Source organism: Artemia sp. Qi Xiang Cuo, chromosome 10 (assembly GCF_049724085.1).
Source record: "Artemia sp. Qi Xiang Cuo chromosome 10, ASM4972408v1, whole genome shotgun sequence".
NCBI lineage: Eukaryota > Metazoa > Arthropoda > Branchiopoda > Anostraca > Artemiidae > Artemia > Artemia sp. Qi Xiang Cuo.
In genome coordinates this window covers 65,670,219-65,689,817 of record NC_142803.1, presented here as the reverse complement: position 1 = coordinate 65,689,817, position 19,599 = coordinate 65,670,219, and the positions used below count along the sequence as shown (strand labels likewise).

At 32.7% G+C, this 19,599-nt stretch overlaps 2 protein-coding genes across 2 annotated transcripts in view; one reads left to right on the top strand and one right to left on the bottom strand.

Annotated features, from left to right (window-relative positions):
* Positions 1-19,599, top strand: part of LOC148948053 (uncharacterized) — a 476,379-nt gene that overhangs the window by 409,938 nt on the left and 46,842 nt on the right. The gene's annotated exons all lie outside the window — the stretch shown is intronic.
* Positions 1,929-12,497, bottom strand: LOC148948055 (uncharacterized). Its single transcript, XM_089095763.1, has 4 exons — positions 12,473-12,497; positions 5,721-5,882; positions 4,471-4,641; positions 1,929-2,968 (listed from the first exon to the last, which is right to left on the bottom strand). The coding sequence occupies exons 1-4, from the start codon at positions 12,495-12,497 to the stop codon at positions 1,929-1,931; spliced, it is 1,398 nt and encodes a 465-aa protein (XP_088951889.1).

Below are 19,599 nucleotides of genomic sequence, written 5' to 3'. Positions count from 1 at the left end.
AACTCACCACTGCTGTATCTATCATTTAAAAAAAACGGAAATAACAATGACTGGAATGAACGCTATCTATAAAAAACAATTTATAGAAAGAATTTCAAAACATTTACACATTGGGTTGAAAGCATGCAAAAATAGAAATTGCTTTTCTTTTAAGTAGGAAAAAGAAGGGAAAACGAGGAGAGATTTGAGGATAAAGGTTCTCCCCTTGGATAAAATGGTAACTAGGATCATTATACATATTTTAAAGTAAGAATTGTTTTCTTAACATATCTCCTTATCAGGGGCCACAATTCCAAATTTATATCTTGTATTTAACTAAGTTATAACACAGTTTCAATAAACTGTGCAAAGGGAAACAAGCTCATCCGCCTCACAAATTCCTTTGAAAGTAAGCACTTTTTGTTCTTTAAATTTTGTGTTTGTTTTTAAGTAAAATGCTTGCACAAAATACCTCTTTGTTTTTACTTAAACACGATGCATAATTGATTCTAAAAGGATAAGGCTTTAAGATTTGTTTAATATTTTAACTGTAGTTTACTTAGTACCGGTAACTGAGAAGGGGTACATAAAATGTTTTGTGCGTACAAGGGGTAGAGTATCTAAATAAGTTTGAGAACCACTGCCCTAGGATATGCCTATCAAAGAAACTTACAGTAATAAGTTTCAATCAGATCCCTCTTAGACCGTTCACAAAACAAATAACAACAGATGTATCAATTCCATTTTTTTTTTTTCAGTGCATAAGAGCCCTCATACACAATGAATTTGTCAGCATAAGTTCAGAACATATGAATCATTGTACAAATAGCAGGAAAAATAAACAAGTCTTTCAGTTTTTCAAAATTTCAGTTATCTTGGTCAAGAGCTGTTGGTTAACGTAATTTTAATACTTTTCAGACACCCTCTCTCTCAAATAAACCTTGTGGTCTACTTAGGCAAGCAAACAAAATCATGAATTCAGAAAATTTTAAACTAATTCAGAAAGTAAAATTTTGTATGGTAGATGAAATGTTGTATGGCACAATACCATAAATAAAGTGGTGCACCTGTGGCTTAAATTTGTCTCAAGGTTCTTTTTTTCTTCTTTTAATCGACACCTTAGTAATTCAGTGAGGATCGGGTATAAAGAAGAAAAAGAGACACATGAACCACAAATTTGTTATTGTCAATTGATCCATAGTTCCTATTTATTTAGCCTTGACTATTTTCATTATTTTTTTTTCTTGTTTCTTGTCCAACTAATTATATCTTGCTTTCTTGCGTAAGTTTTTGGTTGCTTAAAAATCCTAATTATTATGCATTTCAGTTTTGGACAATGTAAACTTCTGATTCTTTTGAGATTATCAATTTAAGAGGAATTTTATTTCGGATTTGCCTTTTTTTGGCTTGTTTGGTTCCATATTAGTCATTGGATGAAACACAAGCTTAACTTGCAAAAAAAAAAAAAATACAAAAACAAAAAAACACGGAAAACAATACAAATGATCAAAGTGTTAATTTAAATGTGAGAATTAGACAAAGTGAAGCAGCTTTAATTCTTCATCAAGTTTTCTTTTTTAAATAAAAATCACAATTGTTCCAAAGGTTTTGCTGTAGTCTAAAAACTGAGAGCCTTTTTCTAAAATAGGTTGTTAGATGCTAAAGCAGAGCCGACTTAAATGAAAATACCTTTTTACACAAATCACATTTAAATGGTGTCTCACCTGTGTGTACTCTTTGAGCGTGTTCAAACAGTCCAGCCACGGCAAGAACTTCTTGCATAAATAATCTTTTAAACAGTTTTCATCTGTATGCAATCTTATGTGCTAATTCAAAAACCTTGATGTAAACAAGCATTTCTTACTTAAATCACATTGGCAACACTCAAGCGAATTTGTATTACTAAAGAAACTAAAATTGCTAAGGAAACTAAACACATAAAAAAAAATTTAATAAAAGTAATCTGATGTACTAATTGGTTGTGAGAATAATAACCACAAAGGATACAACAATATTCCAAAACTCCTGTAAGCACTGTTTAATGCCAGTAAAATTGCTAAAATCACAAAAGTTTTTCTATAGACATCTATACATATCAAAGATTTCTCATCTGTACGCAGTCTTTGATATGCATTCAAACTGCAAACTTGCAAACAACACTTCTCATATACATAACATGTAACTGTCAAGTCACTCATATGTGCTCTATGGTGCTTGGTCAAATTTCCTGCTTGAGAAAAGATCTGGTCATAAATATCACACATAAATCGCTTCTCAACCGTGTGCACTCTTTGATGGGTGATCAAATTAGCTGCTCGAGAAAACGTTTTATCGCAAATATCACACTTAAACGTTTTTTTACCTATATGGAGTCTTTGATGGGTGTTCAAACTTGATGATTGAGAAAAGGTTTGGTCACAAACCTCACAATTAAATTGTTTCTCACCCGTATGCACTCTCTTATGGGTTTTTAAAGTTGAGGCTATAGAAAAGATTTGGTCACAAACATCACACTCAAATGGTTTCTCGCCCGTATGCACTCTTTGGTGCCGGTTCAAATTTGATGCTGTAGAAAAGGTTTGGTCACAAACATCACACTTAAATGGTTTCTCACCCGTATGCACTCTCTTATGGGTTTTTAAAGTTGAGGCTATAGAAAAGATTTGGTCACAAACATCACACTCAAATGGTTTCTCGCCCGTATGCACTCTTTGGTGCCGGTTCAAATTTGATGCTTTGGAAAAGGTTTGGTCACATACATCACATTTATATGTCTTTTTCTTTTTATGAGTTATTTTGTATCTTTTCAATTTTTCATACTTTTTACTTTGAAGGTGACTTTTCGAACCTGTTTTCTGATATTCTAAGCCTTTTCCTTCAGATTCTGATGCATACGAAATTGAGGAGCTACTTGTAGATGGATTCTTTGAAACAAAAAGTGACGTATTTCCCTGTAAGTGAAGTCCAGACACGTGTGGTGAAAAGTGACCTAAAAGTTTAAAAGTCTACAGAGAAATAAAATAAAACATAAAATCAAAACTCATAAAACCAAAAACAAAATACATATCTTTCAATATGTTTTAAAAGTCTACAGAGTTAAAAACAAAAAGCAGTATATCTTTCAATAGGTTTACAGTCTACAGAAAAAATAGTATATGTTTTTTCAGTCTACAGAAAAAACAGTATATGTTTTGATATGTTTTAACAACTAATTTTATTTTCCAACCCTCTTCTTTCCCTCATGGTGATACCAATATTGTCTTTTAAAATTAGTTACTCTAATGCAACGAAAGAGCGAAAATGAAGCCTTAAAAGATAAAAAAGTATACTAAGGTGTAAATCAAACCATAATTGAAGGAGAAGAAATACTATAACAAATATCAGGAATTATTGTAACATAAAGAGAGAGAGAGCTAAACAATGGCACATCATATGTTGAAGTTAGAATTTTTTGTGTAGTCACAAATCTTTGGATTAAAAAAAACAAAAACAAAAAAAAACCGGAAGTCACGTTTTCCTCAGGTCTTACAAATAACAATTCAAATACTACTACTAGTACTAAAAAACTCAATGCAGTACCAAGCCACCTGAGGCCAACACAGCTAAGCACACTCCTCCATCCCAATCTATTCAAAGATTCCCTTTTTACACCCTCCCACGAAGTTCCCATATTCTTTATATCTTTCTTTATGACGTCTATTGAACTGTGAACAATAAATACTTTGTTTTAGTTCACTTTTCATCAGCTGTAAGCGAATTGTTAAATGAAAAAACATTTAGGCTGTGACTGATAACTGGTCACAGGCGACTGATAAATGGTTATTAAAAACGGAACTAGTAAGAGCTCATCATCGTGTATTTACATGCAGAAAACACGTTTGTTTGGTATAAAATTTTCACTAGGCTCTGATCGTTCGTTTCGATTTTTTTCATAGTTTTTCACTTTGTAGTAAAAGGATTCATCTCCCTGAGGAAAACGTGACTTTCATCTTTTTTTAATCAAGCGAGATTCGCTATGTTCTTATAGCAAAATATTTAAATCAACTCGATCCTAAACAGACAAAAAACTCTGGAACTCATCTGCACAAAATGAATTCAGTACATTTGTTTGAATCTAGTGTTTTCATTAAATTAATATTCTATACTAAAAATTTCTGGTAGGCAGTTCATATAATAACAGCCAATTTTCTGAGCCGATAATTTGAAGAGAAATATACACTATAATTATGGATTATAAAATTTCTATAGAGATATAGTTTTAAGGCTTATTATCAAGCCTTATAAAAATAATAAAACCTGCTAAACCACTTTCAAGAGAAAATTTAAAAATGTTCATTAAAGACTACAAAAGCGGTTAGGCAAACACCTGCACATTGGAAAAAGATAAAACAAAACTTCCAACTTAAGATTAAGTCTCTTTGTCCTGTTTTTGTCCAATAAAACAATATCCAATACATTTCAATCAACAAAAATACAATAATTCAGATATACCTTCATTGTTAGAACATTTGCGTTGCAATTCCTGTTTGTTGTATTCAAATTTACATGGTCCTGAAATGCTTGGTAAATTCAGCAAGGAGACATCTTCACATTTTGGTGACGAAACATGGCTTGGAACATGAAAGGGCTTCTCAAGGTCACATGGTAAAGCGTGTTCAAATTCTAAAACAAATTTTAAATTAAACAGACATAGAAAAAATTTAACAGCAAAGCTTACTAAACAAATGTGACTACTTTTTCTTTTTAGTTAATGTAAAAATGTAAATATACAGGGATTATACATATACATTAATTCAGATGTATAGGCCATTCAGGTTTTTTCTCAGATCATTTTTTAAATCTACTTTTTACAAAGCAAAAGAAAATGTGAAACATTCAACGAAATTCATTAACATAGAAATAATAGCTGGATAAGTGTAAATTTAAGATAATGTACTCTATAAAAGAAATATTGAATAATAAAATAAAACTAAAAAATTAATATTTTACAGCTTAACAATCACAAAAAATTGACAAAACTAAAGACAAAAAAATACCAATCGATTGGGGGGTTTCAATTAGTTCCCACAGAATAAAATACAAAATATAGTCTTCCGAAGTTTAACAGCTCAATTCAACTAAATTTATTCATCTCTTACTTGTCTTATAACTTGAAATTCACATTTGAAGCCCCATCTGCTTTGGTGGTAATATATCGGTCATCATACCTGCACATGGAAAAGATTAACAGAAAAATATCTCTATGGGTACTTGACTCACCAAACTTAAAAATAAAAGCTAAAAGTCTGAATTTAAATATGTTTTGTGGCACAAGGAAGCCACTTTATCACCGCTCAGCTTGTAATAGTTAGATCCAAAAACATATGCAGTTTCATTTTTTTTTTTAGGACCACTTAATGAGAAGGGAGAAAAAAGAGACAATTATTTTCTAGAGCAAAGTAGCTTTTCTTCTTTTCAATTCAATTCAGATCGATTTTAACAATACTTTACATTTAAATTACACACACACATACACAAATACTTAAAAAAAGAAAGAAAAATTCTGGACTATAATTCATATTTATTTGGCCCTCTAGGACAATCCTGTTGATGAAACATAAAATAAAACTGGTAATAACATCACATAGTGGCGGTCATCCACTGAACAGCCAGTTTGAATTCAAAATGCCTCCAAACATTTCAAATAAAAACACTAAAACAAACTTTTTTCAGTAACAGAAATTTTGACTGTATAGAATTACCGTTTTTAATGAAAGAATCCTCAGAAACTGTGATGAGATTAGCCATTTTCGGAATTTGTGGCAAGTCCATGAAAGATCTTGAAACGGAGTTAATGCAAATCATGCGAATTATTATACTATCATCATAGCTTGCATAAAACACAGATTTTAGCCAGGAAAGTCCTAAAATACAAAAAATATGATAATTGAAGATCAATAATGACTTTTAACAACTGCAAAGCATATTTTATCTTAACACAATTGAAAGCACATGCTCAACTTCTTCTGCAGTCAAAGGCGATAGAAACCTAATTATCAAATTTAATAAGAGGGTGCAGAAATTAAAAACAATATTTTTGATGTTTTTGAAGTGCAGTTGTTGATTTTAATTTACAATAACCTTTCATGGTAAAAAAGGAAAATACAACTTTTAGCTTGTTCTGTTAGCTGTATTCTTTTAGTATATTCTCCAAGCCAAAAACTATTAGATGGCAAAATTTGGTCTAACTTCTCTAATAAAGCTTTATTCATGGTTTTATTGCTTAAAAGACAACAAAGCTTAGCCCTATTATGTGTATGCCATTATATTTTTCCAAGAGGTTATATCTAGCTGTTTTTACTTTTCGGGCTTCAAGAATGTGAAAATAGATCTAAAAAAGATATTATGTAATAATATTGTGTTTATCAATTGAAAAATTTACTAAAAATTTAGTAATTACCTTCTAAAAGAATTTATCATTCAAATCTAAAGTGGACTTCAAGCAATTTAGAAAGTATTTCCAGACAAATATGGCTAGTTTTTTTTTTTGAATATCCACTAAGTATAGATATATTTGTTTCAAATAATTCTGAAAAATCAATCAATTGTTAAGTTAACTAAGGTAGACCATCTTTCTAGATTCATCTTTCATCTTTCTATTTGCAGGTGGCACAATAATTTAGCTAGGATGAAAGTGAATACATCATTTAATGCCTTTCTTTATGCTCTTTCATAATTCAATAATTGCTTCTGTTTCAAATTGAATCTTGAGCTCTTAGAAGGGGCCCAAAGGTATTTTATATAAACTATTAAAGATCATAAAATAAGCACCAAACGATGTTTTCATTTTCATCCTAGCTAAACTATATGGCCCACTGCAAAGTTACTATTAAATTTACCCACCTCCCCCCTAATTTACAAATATATATCCTGCATTGGAATATACCCTGAATTGTCAACAGCAAAGTTTTGAATTGCAAATTAAGTGCTATTTTTTTTTATCTCATTTGAAAAACTTGAAACAATAGGAAAACAATTTATATTAGTGTTGCCCAATAAATGAGGTTTGAATTGTTATAAATAAGTATTTTTTGAATATTTTACTCTTGAAAAACTTATTTATAAACTAGAGATATATTTTAAACAACGTTTCAATAACTTAACTACTGTTGATAACTTCTTTGGGTGGTTAGAAAAATGAATAGGGTACCTTTAGGGCTCCTTTAAGGGCTCAAGCTGCAATTTGAGACAAAAACATTTATTGAATTATGAAAGGGCATAAAAAAAGGCATTAAGCAATGTATTCACTTTCATCCAAGCTAAATTATTGTGACACCTGCAAATTTACCCATACTTTAGCCTGTAGACCCATCCCTGAATGTTTCATTTTCCTAACCTAACCCCTTTCCAAGATAGCCAAAAGTAGCTAAAGTAGAATTTTACCTTATTTTTTTCTAGAATGTCACCTTCTGAAGAGAAGCTATTCTAGATCTTTAACTATTTTGAAAAAAAATTAGGCAGGGAAGGAACAAAAATGTAAAGTTAGGGGAAGATTATATTACCAACAATACTTTAAAGCCCAACACCCAAATTCATTAATACTTTAGTGCCCAATACCCAGAACCCACAGCTCCCAACTCGAAAAATAAATCATAGCATACCAAAAGCCTCAATTCATAAAACTAGGCCTAAATATAATGTTATTTTACTTCTTCCCTTCTCTTCTATTTAACAGCAGGCGAGCGTTTCAGTAATGCTATTTATCCATTTTGCTTTTGATTCCCTCTGTGGGCTACAGAGCTACTGGCTTGATTGCCTCATATTTATTAGATATTTTCAGATATCTTTCGACTCTAGGAGTTCAAATATAAGGTGATAGATGTCAATTTCTATGCTCTGTGTGCAGGTATAGTTGTCTAGGCTCTTGGCTGATAGTGAGATTTTGTGGTGTTTGAAGCATTTTAGCAGTTTACAAAGCAAGGTATGTTGTGAAGACGTCATCATATTACATTCAATTTTACCTTTAGCACAGCAAATTTATAGTCCATTTCTTCTTTAAATGGCCAGGGTTGCCAAAACTTTTAGAGACAAAAGTGTCCAAATCAGCCAAAAAAGGACAATTGCCTGTTTTTTAATAAAATCATCATTCCTCATCATTCCACAGTTTGTATGTTTTTTAATGGAATGATTGTAATTTTTGATAACTAACAGAGGAATGTGCGATTTTATCATGTTTTATTTAGAATTTACCGCAATTTTCAAAAAATCATAACATGTCTATGTTGGTAAGTACATTTTTATGCTGGAAGTACAATATCTTCCAAAAATGTGTAATTAGTGTCAGTTAACAAATTTTCTTGTCATATTTACAAGTTGAATTTCATTAAGGGTCTCCTAGAAGGGTCATGATTCTACCTGGTTGATAAAAAATTAGGCTATATGAAAACTTAGTGTGGAGTTATAACCTAGTAGTGTTGTTGGAACAAAGGCAGTCATGCACCCTGTTTGAATGAGTCATCCTTAGGTTTATGTGAAATTCTTAGTAAGATTCTGGAACACTTTTATAAAACTAATAAAAACTTAGCCTAGACTAGGCTATAGTGGAGGGGTTACATTTGGTAAAAACCCCCCAGTGCTTGGCAAATGCATAATCTTTGACAAGTAGGCTATCCTGATCAAAATACACTCATCCTAAACATTTAAAACAGGCCCCCAATCTTGGGCATAATGTATAGGTTTAGGCAGTTGGTATTGGTGGTAAATTTGCAGGTAGCACAATAATTTAGCTAGGATGAAAGTAAATACATCATTTGATGCCTTTTATTATGCTCTTTCATAATCGAATAATTGGTTCTGTTGCACATTGCATCTTGAGCCCTTAAAGGGGCCCTGAAGGTATTTTTTTTATGAATTATGAAAGAGCATAAAAAGTATCAAATGATGTTTTCACTTTCATTCTAGTAGATTATATGGTTCACTGCAAAGTTACCATGAAATTTACCCACCCCCACCCCCCTAATGTGCAAATATATATCCTGAATTGTTGAAAACAAAATTCCAAATTGCAAAATTCAGTGCTACTTTTGTTGACTGCATTTAATAACTTGAAACCTTAGGAAAACAGTTTATATTTGTGTTGCCCAATAAATGAGGTTTGATTGTTATAAATAAGTCTTTTTGGAATATATTACTCTTGAGCAACTTATTTATAAACTAGTGATATGTTTTTAACAACTTTTCAGTAACTTAACTACTGTTGATAACTTTTTGTGTGGTTACAAAAATGAAAAAACTTTGGGGCCCCTTTAAGGGCTCAAGATAAAATTTGCAACAGAAGCAATTATTGAATTATGAAAGAGCATAAAAAAAAGGCATCAAATGATGTTTTCACTTTCATCCTAGCTAAATTATTGTGCCACCTGCAAATTTACCATATTGGCTAATGACTGAGATTAGGCTGGCTGGGATTTGCTGGCAACATTGTTGATTTTTTTTTTGTTAAGACAAAATGCATATCATAGAAGAATAATCGGTCAATATATACGAAATCATATTATTGAGTTAGGACTAAAGTGAATACACCATTCGATGCCTTTTTTTTTGATGATTAAGAATATAATAAGCATTTCTATCGGAAATGAGTTTCAGCCCCCCCCCCCCCTATATAGGTCAATTCAGGGTTAGGTTAGGTTAGGTATAGCCTATATAAGAGGGGGGGCTGAAATTCATTTCTGATAGAAATGCTTATTATATTCGTAATCAGCATAAAAAAAGGCATCGAATGGTGTATTCACTTTAGTCCTAACTCAATAATATGATTTCGTATATATTGACCGAATAATCTAATTGTTATGGTGTTTTCTATTAGCTTTTTGATCCTTGGCCTATATTTAGGATCCTTAGGGATAGAGTGCATATTGTAAGCAAATTATTTATTTTAGGCAATTTAGGAAAAGCATTAAAAACAGAACTGATAAATGCTTTTACCTTGTCTCTAGGTCAGTTATGGAATCTTGTTGGCTATCCAATATATTCAGGCTATAAGAGTTTGTTTCTCAACATTTAAACTTTGACAAAAGTTATCCCTTGCCTTAGTCGTTGTTCAGATCTCAGTGTGATCAAACAGTTCGTGGTAACGAACTGTAAGTAAGGAGCGACCCGGCTCAATGGTAACCGAAACTCTAAGAAACGGGATTTTGATACCAATAGATACATCAAAAGAATCAGATTTTAATTCTGATTTCAAATATATAAGTTTCATTAAGTTTAATCTTACCCATCAAAAGTTACGTGCCTGAGAAAATTTGGCTGATTTTCGAAAAAAGGGGGAAAGACCCCTAAAAGTTATAGAACCTTAATGAAAATCACACCATCATATTCAGTGTATAAGAGAACCCTACTTTGGAGGTTTCAAGCTCCTATCTGCAAAAATGTGTAATTTTCTATTATTTTGCCATAATAAATATCACGGGTGCGTGTTTTTTTGTTTTTTTATTTTTTTTTTCTTTTTCCAGGGGTGATCGTATCGACCCAGTGGTCCTAGAATATCGTGAGAGGGCTCATTGGAACGTACATTAAAAGTTCTAGTGCCCTTTTTAAGTTACCAAAAAATTGAGGGCAACTAGGCCCCCTCCCACGCTCATTTTTCCCCAAAGTCACCCGATCAAAATTTTGAGATAGCCATTTTGTTCAGCATGTTCGAAAATATTATAAATATATCTTTTAGGATGACTTGATCCCCCAAAATCCCCAGGGGGAGGGCTGAAAGTTATGAACTTTACTCAATGTTAACATATAGTATTGGTTATTGGGAAGTATACAGACTTTTTCAGAGGAGATTTTTTCTGGTAGGTGGGGAAGGAGAGGGTCGGTGGCTATGTGGGAGGATCTTTCCATGAAGGAAGTTTTCATGGAGGAACGGACATTGCTATGAAGGGGGCGCTGGATTTCCCAGCATTATTAAAGAAAAAGATCAGAAATTAAATAAAAAAAAAAAAGTTTTTCAACTGATCAACTGATTGTGATTAAGAGGTCATTTTTAAAAGAACTGGAAAAAAAATTCGAACTACAGTTTAAAGAGCAGGGTATTGACTAGGGGCGAACCCCCTAATATACGTGTTAAAAATTTATGAATATAGAAGTTCGTTACGTAAGTTAATTCTAAGTTACGTATATTTATTACTAATAAAAACGTTCGTAAATAAAATTAAACAAGTTTCGAGAAAGTCATTTAACCAAATATAATATGCAAATTTTGTTTTAATTATTCATGTACGGTGAGCCAAAATCAAAACCTGCATTAATTCAAAAACGTTCAAAAATTAAATAAAAAAACAAGTTTTTTTAACTGAAAGTAAGGAACGACGTTAAAACTTAAAACGAACAGAAATTATTCCGTATATGAGAGGGCTGTCCTCTCAGCGCCTCGCTCTTTACGCTAAAGTTTGACTTTCTCACAACTCTATTTTTTTAAACAATAGAAAACTTTAGCGTAAAGAGCGAGGCGTTGAGGAGGGGACAGCCCCTTTCATATACGGAATAAATTCTGTTTGTTTTAAGTTTTAATGTCCAAGTTTTTACATATATGTCGTGATTTTATAGCAGGTATTTGCAGGATTGTCAAGTGTAGTTTCGACCATGTAGACCCCTGTTACTTTTTAACGTGTATTGTCAAATCATGCAATTTCGCACATTCATCAGTAATAGTGGATGCAAAAAGCAACCGCGATCCCCACCCCTTTCCCCCTCTAGTCCAGTACCATACTACCGCCAGTCGCGCCCCCAAGCATCGGTAATGGTAGGGGGTGGCCTTACATTCCAACCTTTTTTAGGGCGACGCAGAAAGCAACCGACAAGCTTCTCAGAAAAAAGATTTTATAAATAAGCTTTCTTTAAGCTTAGATTACGTGACAACAAAATACCCTAACGTTGGCATTTGTTTAACTGGTGATAAAAATGATCTAAAACTAATTTTTTTTCTTAAAAATAACAAACTAAAACAAGTAGTTTCGTTTCCCATGACAAAACGAGGAACTTCACTTGATGTTATATGTTCAAACCTTTCTGAATATTACCAGAACCCCCAAGAGCTCCCACCTCTTGGCGGAAGCTACCATTACATGTTGCATTGGAACCCCCTTCCTTTGTATAAAATCAAATACGTTATTGAAACTTTTTCATATAGACCTCTAAATGATAATGGTCTATTTAAGTTCGGTTCATGGATTTCAGAAGAGAACTGGGAAGAAGTAACTCCTCGAATTCTCCACATGAAAAACCATCGATTCTTCAAAACAAAATCTGAACCAAGTATGAAGAATGTTTCCCCGAAAAACCCGCCAAACGCTCCAACTCTGATAGGCCGTACATAACTTACGAAATAAAGTGTTTAATTTCACAAAAAATTCAACTACGAAAAAACAAAAGAGAAAAAGAAGCAAACAAACTACGTAATAAGATTGGAAACATGACAAGAGAGGCTGCCGCTTCATATTATAATTCAAAAGTTGAACACCTTCTCCAAAGCAAAACTTCAGCATGGTACAAGGAAATAAAAAAAACTTTCTGGCAAAGGTGCTAATAGTCTAAATTTTGGTCTGGATCAAAGTGATAAAGACACAGCCGACCAGTTAAATAAACATTTAGAAAAATTTTTACAGTCACTCCCTTCTTTGTCTGGACAGATGGGAGATCTCCTGTCAACAACATCGATAGACGCGCTGGCGGAAATTAGTGAAAAGGAAGTTTTTATTAAAATAAAGAAGCTGAAACGAACAAGTATAAACCCAATTGATGTTCCTGTGGAATTACTTAAAGCTTTCCCTGATAAGATTGCTCGCCCTTTGACTAATATTTTTAACTTGATTTCAACTAATCATGAATACCTGTCTATTCGGAAAACTGGGCATATTACTCCTATTCTGAAAAAAAGACTTGAGTTGGATTTTGATGGAGTAAGACCGATAACTTTAACACCCACTTTTAGCAAAATTTACGAAACTTTTTTAGCAAAATGGTTAAAAATTCAAATAGAACCACTAATTGATCCAAAGCAATTTGGCAATATGTCAAAGACGTCCACGACGCATTACCTGATTCGTCTGCTTGATTTTATTTTCAAACATGTGGATGAACCAGGTAGATGGCTTAACCTTATAACAATCGATTTTAAAAAAGGTTTTGATTTAATACAGCATGATATGTTAATTCAAAAGCTACTTGTGGAATTTTCTGTACATCCTAATTTAGTTTCTGTTATTCGAAATTTTTTATCTAGCCGATTTCAAAGAGTAAAGTATAAAAAAGTTTTTTCAGATCCTCAGACGTTTTTTTGTGGAGTTTCTCAAGGGACTATTTTAGGCCCAATTTTATTCCTAGTCATGATCAACAACATTGCCAGTGATATGGAAATTAGATGGAAGTACGTCGATGACTTAAGCATAGTAGAAATATGTGATAAAGGTGACTCCAGCAGAGCTGCGGCAATCATCAAAAAGTGAGACAGGAGTCGGCGTCTTCACTGATGACCGTGAATGAAAAGAAGAGTAACATTTTACCATTCTATTTTTTTAAGAATTTTAAACCTACTTTTGATCCCCCTGCCCCTGAACAACAAATTGTAAATAAAACTAAATTACTAGGAATAACCATTACTTCTGATCTAAAGTGGGAAGCGCTCACTACAGAGTTGGTGAAGAGAGGTAACGCTAGCTTACAAATGTTAAAATTAATGACAAATTTCGCGTTCCACCAACCCATCTTTTAAGAATTTACTGTACTTTTACTAGACCGCTTTTGGAGTATGCTACCCCTGTGTGGCATTTCGGCTTAACTCTGGAACAATCTAACCGCATCGAAAGAATCCAGAAACGTGCTGTTGTTATAATTTCCCGTGGACCTGAAATTCCGTATTCTGAACTATTAGTTAAATTTGAGTTGGTTTTGCCTGAGCGAAGGAGGCTGAAGCTGAGTATGGATTTCGGCAAAAAATGTCTTGATAATAATAAACACCATGATATCCTTCCCTCAGATTTTATCTCTAAACGACCACCAAGGGTTGTCGCGGGACCAGTCCCGAAGCTGACAAAAATAAAAGACAAACATTTGCGGTACCATAGAATGTTTGTTTTCAGTTTCGTGACCGAGTATAATGTTGCCCTCTAAAAAGTAGCATCTTTATTTATGTTTATGTGTGTATTTTTATGTATTAATATGATGTATCTTTATGACACATTGACCTATGATATGTATTTATGACGCAAACCGTAATTTGGCAATTGCTATGAAAGTGGTTTTAGAATAAAATGATTTGATTCATTTGATTGATACAACCTAGACTATTTAAATACAATTACTCTGCACATTAATTTTGTCAAAAATCAAATAGTCTGCTTAATATTGAGATACTTTGTTCCAACTTTAAGATCCAGTATTCCAATAGCCCTACCAATTAACTCCTTATTTTATGCTGTTTTCAAATATCTTCATCAGTTATTTACAATGCATTACACCTGCATCTTTTCTTTTATCAAGTGTAGCCCAAGTAATGTTTTAAAAATGTTTAATTGCTACATTCCTGGTCTCTTGAAAGCAACATTGTAAAACTTTGAAAACTTTAGGATATTCTTGAATACTTTCTAATATTGGTATACCAATAAATCTTACCAATTGCCTACCCCTCCTTGTCAAAATATGTACACTGGATTTTGAATTGTTCATGATTTCAAGAATTTCTGTCTTATATGTTGTAATGTTGAGTGTAACAAGGTTAGTAACGCTTACTGCATTTAGTATAAATATATAAATTTAACAGAAGATTCATCAAATGGAAATTTTATTGCATAAATACACTTGAGGTTATATATTTAATTTTTATGGAGGGGGAGGGTGTGAGTTGGTTGGGATACCTTACGAAATGATAAAAGAAATTATTTTAGAATTTTGAAAGATAAGTAAAGTTTTATAAATACATTAATCAATAAAAAAGTCAACGACCCCCTGCAAGTCTATAGAGACTAAAATTGTTGAATATTGCTGGAAAAATGCTACTTAGGAAATTTATATGGCCTTTGAGGGTAAACTTAAAAGTCAGACTCAAGTCGGATTTTACTTGAAATTAAGACACTAGTCAACACTTACGTCATTTTTAATACATATGTTACAGAACCATGTTTTATCCTTTTTTCATCAGTCTAGAATCATCTTGAAAAGAAGATGTCAAACTTTTGCTGCCAATAAAACAATGCAACATAATTTAAAAAATCCAAATGTATTTTCATTAAATCAGATACATATATAAGGTAATAATTATTAAAAACAAATGATGTGCCCTAATAAAACATAAATGGTATGCACTCAGATTTATACCAAAAAAATTGTCTAGGAAATTATAATAATTAAAATAAACTTGTTGCACTTACAGGGAAAGCAAAAAAAAACCAACTGATGTAGAAATGGTCCACAGCTAATGTAAAACAAAATCTTATTGCATGACTGGGCTCATTATTTAGGAGGTGGTAGTGCCAAATTTTCCACACTAATTTTTGATAAATTTATATAAATGCAACTAAAAAATACGCTAAACTAAATTCTAACAACACCAAGAAGATCAAAAATTATTCTGAATCTGAAGAAGATCTGTGATGGTTTCTTTTCTTGTTAATTTAGATTCTTTTTGCTGACAAAAGGCTCGAAATACTCTTAAAAATTGATTGCCTTGCTCAAGCATTTGTTTTAGGTCATTTTTCATTCTGTTAAGATTTTCTAAACAAGCTTCCTGTAATTTGTAAAATTTTGTATCCATCTCATTGACATTCTTCGGCATTTCAGCCAACTCATTAATTTTCTCTTTTTTAGTTGTATTTGGAGATTCATTGGCCCTCTTTTGTCTCTCTATTGTGACTGAAGCTGGTGGAGTTGAGGCCAGGGTTTCAAAATTAAAAGAATTTGAAGATGAGGCTTCAAAATTAACTAAAATAGTAGAAGTTGAAGCTGAGCCTTCTAAATTTTTCCTACTCTCAGTGTCAGATGATGCTGAAGTATCAGTGGCCAAATTCAATGCATCATTTTTTGTACAAGTTTTGGACACACGATTTTAAGTGAATTTATTCTAGGAGTTTCCTTACTGTTACGAAGTAACAGAGGGTTAATGGTAGCTAGGAGTTGATTTTGCTCATTGGCTGTTCATTTTGCATATCAGTGCTCAGACTCTCTAAATAATAGGCATTTATCAACAGAAGATGTATATATGTCATATATATATATATATATATATATATATATATATATATATATATATATATATATATATATATATCATATATATATATATATATATATATATATATATTAGATATTTTCTTCAAGAACTAGATTTCACTGCTGAGCCATTTTATTATGAGCTACAAACTTTAATTAGGTTTGATATTGGTTAAGGCTTTTAGTCAGTCTTGTTAAAATTTCACTGCATTTGAAGTGTATTTTCAACATATCTGTTTGTTCATAGAATTGCGAATAAATTAGATAGCAGTAAGGCAGCTACAAGTTATAGTTGTTGGCTATGACTGCTAAAGTGAAAGTAAAAAATATAAATTGATGATTTACAAGGTACTGTGAGAAGCATTTACAGCACAATTCCAACTGGAGAAAATTTACAGTTGTCACAATAAGTATTAAACTACCTTTTTGAAGCAGAATTGAAATTTTTGGAAACACCAGCAGTGGAAGGGCCACAATGGACAAAAACTTTTATTGCTTGTTCTTTGTATTTTAAAATTCTAGCATGAGGGTTTTCAGGCCTTAAGGCCACAACCGACTTGACAGAAATAGACTTTTATAGGACTGACCCAGCTCAGTAGTAACCCAAACTTTAAAAAACTAAATGTTGATACCAATAGTTATATCAAAATAATTGACTTATTATGCTGATTTCAAATATATAGGTTTCATTAAGTTTATTCTTACTCATTAACTGCTACGAATCTGAGAAAACTTGCCAGGTTTTTGAAAAAAGCAAGAATCATCCCATAAAAGTCATAGAATGTTGATGAAAATCACAACACCAGATTGTTACTTTTGGCAGCTCTTAACTAGGCTGCAGCAATTGCTGTGACAATGATACCAGGGAAAATTTAATGGCATTTGTGAAATTTGTTCACTCAAATCACAGCTAGCTAGACAACTTTCCAACATAGTAAAAAGACTCAATCCTGTACCTTTACCTATATGCTTTTAAACCTGTTCTTTAGATTTTACAAGGGGTTAATAAACAGGTAAGCACATTAGAGTTGTTAATTGGGTCTTGGTCATGATATTGCTGTCTTTTAAAAAATAATTGTTCATTTCCTGGAGTTGCTAATTACTAAATAAAGGAAAAATTCAAAATTAAAGGTTTTTGTAATTGTGAAAATATTATTTTCATTTAACACGAGATCTACTAGCCAGAAACAGTTTCCCCTATCAGCCTGTAACCAATTCTTGTCTTCTCGCAAATAAAAGTATGGCAGCTTTCTGCTACTACTACTAATAACTCATCACAGCACCAAGCCACCTGAGGTCAAAAAAGCTACGCACGCTCCTCCATCCTAATCTATTCAAAGCCTCCCTTTTTACACCCTTGCAGGAAATTCCCATTTCCTTCAAATCTTTCATTTTGACGTCCTCCCACCCCAGACGAGGACGCCCTGCTTTCCATTTAGCCCTAGACGGTTGGCTGAAAAGGACAATCTTTGGCAATCTGTCATCCTTCATCTGCACAATGTGCCCGAGCCACCTTAACCTTTCTTTCATTATAGCGCTAGAAAGCGGTATTGAACCACATTTTTGTACAGCCTACTGTTTGAAATACAGCCAGTCAGCCAGATAAACCAGACAACCTGTAAGAAATTTCTCTGGTAAACATCTAGCAAATCTTTGTCCCCTTTTCAGAGCCATATTTGACTATTGTCATCACTGTAGCTTCTAATATTCTAATCTTGGTATGCAGACTTATCTTCCTATGCTTCCAAACTTTTTTTTAACTGTGAAAAAACACCTTGAGCCTTGGCTATTCTACTTTTTACATCTTCACTGCTCCCACCATCTTTACTAATGATAGTCCCAAGGCAAGTGAAGCTGCCAACCTGATCAGTCTTTTCATTACCAAATGTCACCTTTTCATCTTCATTTATTCCCAACCTTAGTAACCTAGTCTTCTTAACATTAATTTTTAAACTTATTCTAGCACCCTGAACTTGCAAAAAATCTAAAAATTCATTCATTTTGCTCACACTTTCATCTAGGATGCTTAAATCATTAGCACAATCTAAGTGCATGAGACTTTTTCCTCCCCATTTGATTCCATGATCTCCCATTGCCTTTCCTGTGCTCCTTAAGACAAAGTCCAACAAAATAATCCATATAAAAAGGGAAAGAACACAACCCTGCTTAACTTCTGATTTTATACAAGACCAGCTGCTAACCTCATTTACTACCGTAACTACAGCAGTGTTATTCTTGTATATATCACTAATCACATTAATCTATTTATCTGGTATACCATACAAGGATAAAACCTTTGTTAAAGCTCTTCTTCAACAGAATTGAACGCTTGCTCATGATCTATAAAACTGAGGACCATAGGTGTTTGATAACTCAGGCACTTCTCAATTATTAACCTAAGAGTGATAATTTGGTCAACACAACCTCTACCTTTTCTATAACCGCACTGTTCTTCTCTTAAAACTTTGTCTACAGCATCTCTAAGTCTAAAAAGTATACTACTAAGTAATTTGCTACCTACAGAGACCAGACTAATGCCTCAATAATTACCACACTGACTCTTATCACTTTTCTTATAAAGTGGCTTAATTAAGGTTTTCCTAAAATCGTTAATTACTTCCACTTAATATTGGATGATAAACTACAGCACCTTTCCAACCCACTTTAAAAATAATACCCTCTTATTTGGGCTTGTCTACTTACCTCACCATGCACATTATTCTGGTTCTCAGTCCCCATCTTAAGAGTATTAGCAGCTCAGTTGCATGGATACCATGACTTTCAAGGCCACTCATTCTAGCTGAGCTTTAATAATTCACATGGTCTTTGCAGCCTGTACTAATTTTGTTGATTGTGCAAGTGTAGCCTGAATGCAGAAGCTGATGTATTATGTAACCAACTATTTCTTGTCTGATGAAGTTTTGTTATATATATAGATTTAGTGTACATTGGCCAGCAGATGAAATCAGGATTTGAGTTATTTGCTGTCACCCCAAAAGAATTGTCATACCAACTATTAATAGTATATTTTCTGCAATGTGTTTTATTTAGTGATCAAGAAAGAAGACTAAAAAAATAAAGAAAAAGTATTTAAACCAAACAAATGTAAGACAATAATAAACAAGGATTTAATTCTGAATATGATGAATGTAAAACAAAAATGCGACCTAACATCCCTAGCCCTTGGTATTTCAGTCTCACATACCCTGCCAAGTTTTATAAATTATTATCTATGAAATTCGTAATTTACACCTAGCATATATTTCTTATTGATACATAAATACTTACACTGACCCAATGATGGTACTGTGGAAATATGTTTTGCTTGAAAAAAAGAAACGAGTGATCAATCCCTACTGCGGTACAGTTGGACAACAGGGTTGT

Coding starts and splice junctions, on each gene's coding strand:
- LOC148948055 (XM_089095763.1), bottom strand. CDS start 12,497: ATGCTGAAGTTTTGCTTTGGAGAAG. Junction 4,642..5,720: donor GGATTCTTTCATTAAAAACG/GTAATTCTATAC, acceptor AATTTGTTTTAG/AATTTGAACACGCTTTACCA. Junction 2,969..4,470: donor CAAATGTTCTAACAATGAAG/GTATATCTGAAT, acceptor TTAAACTTTTAG/GTCACTTTTCACCACACGTG.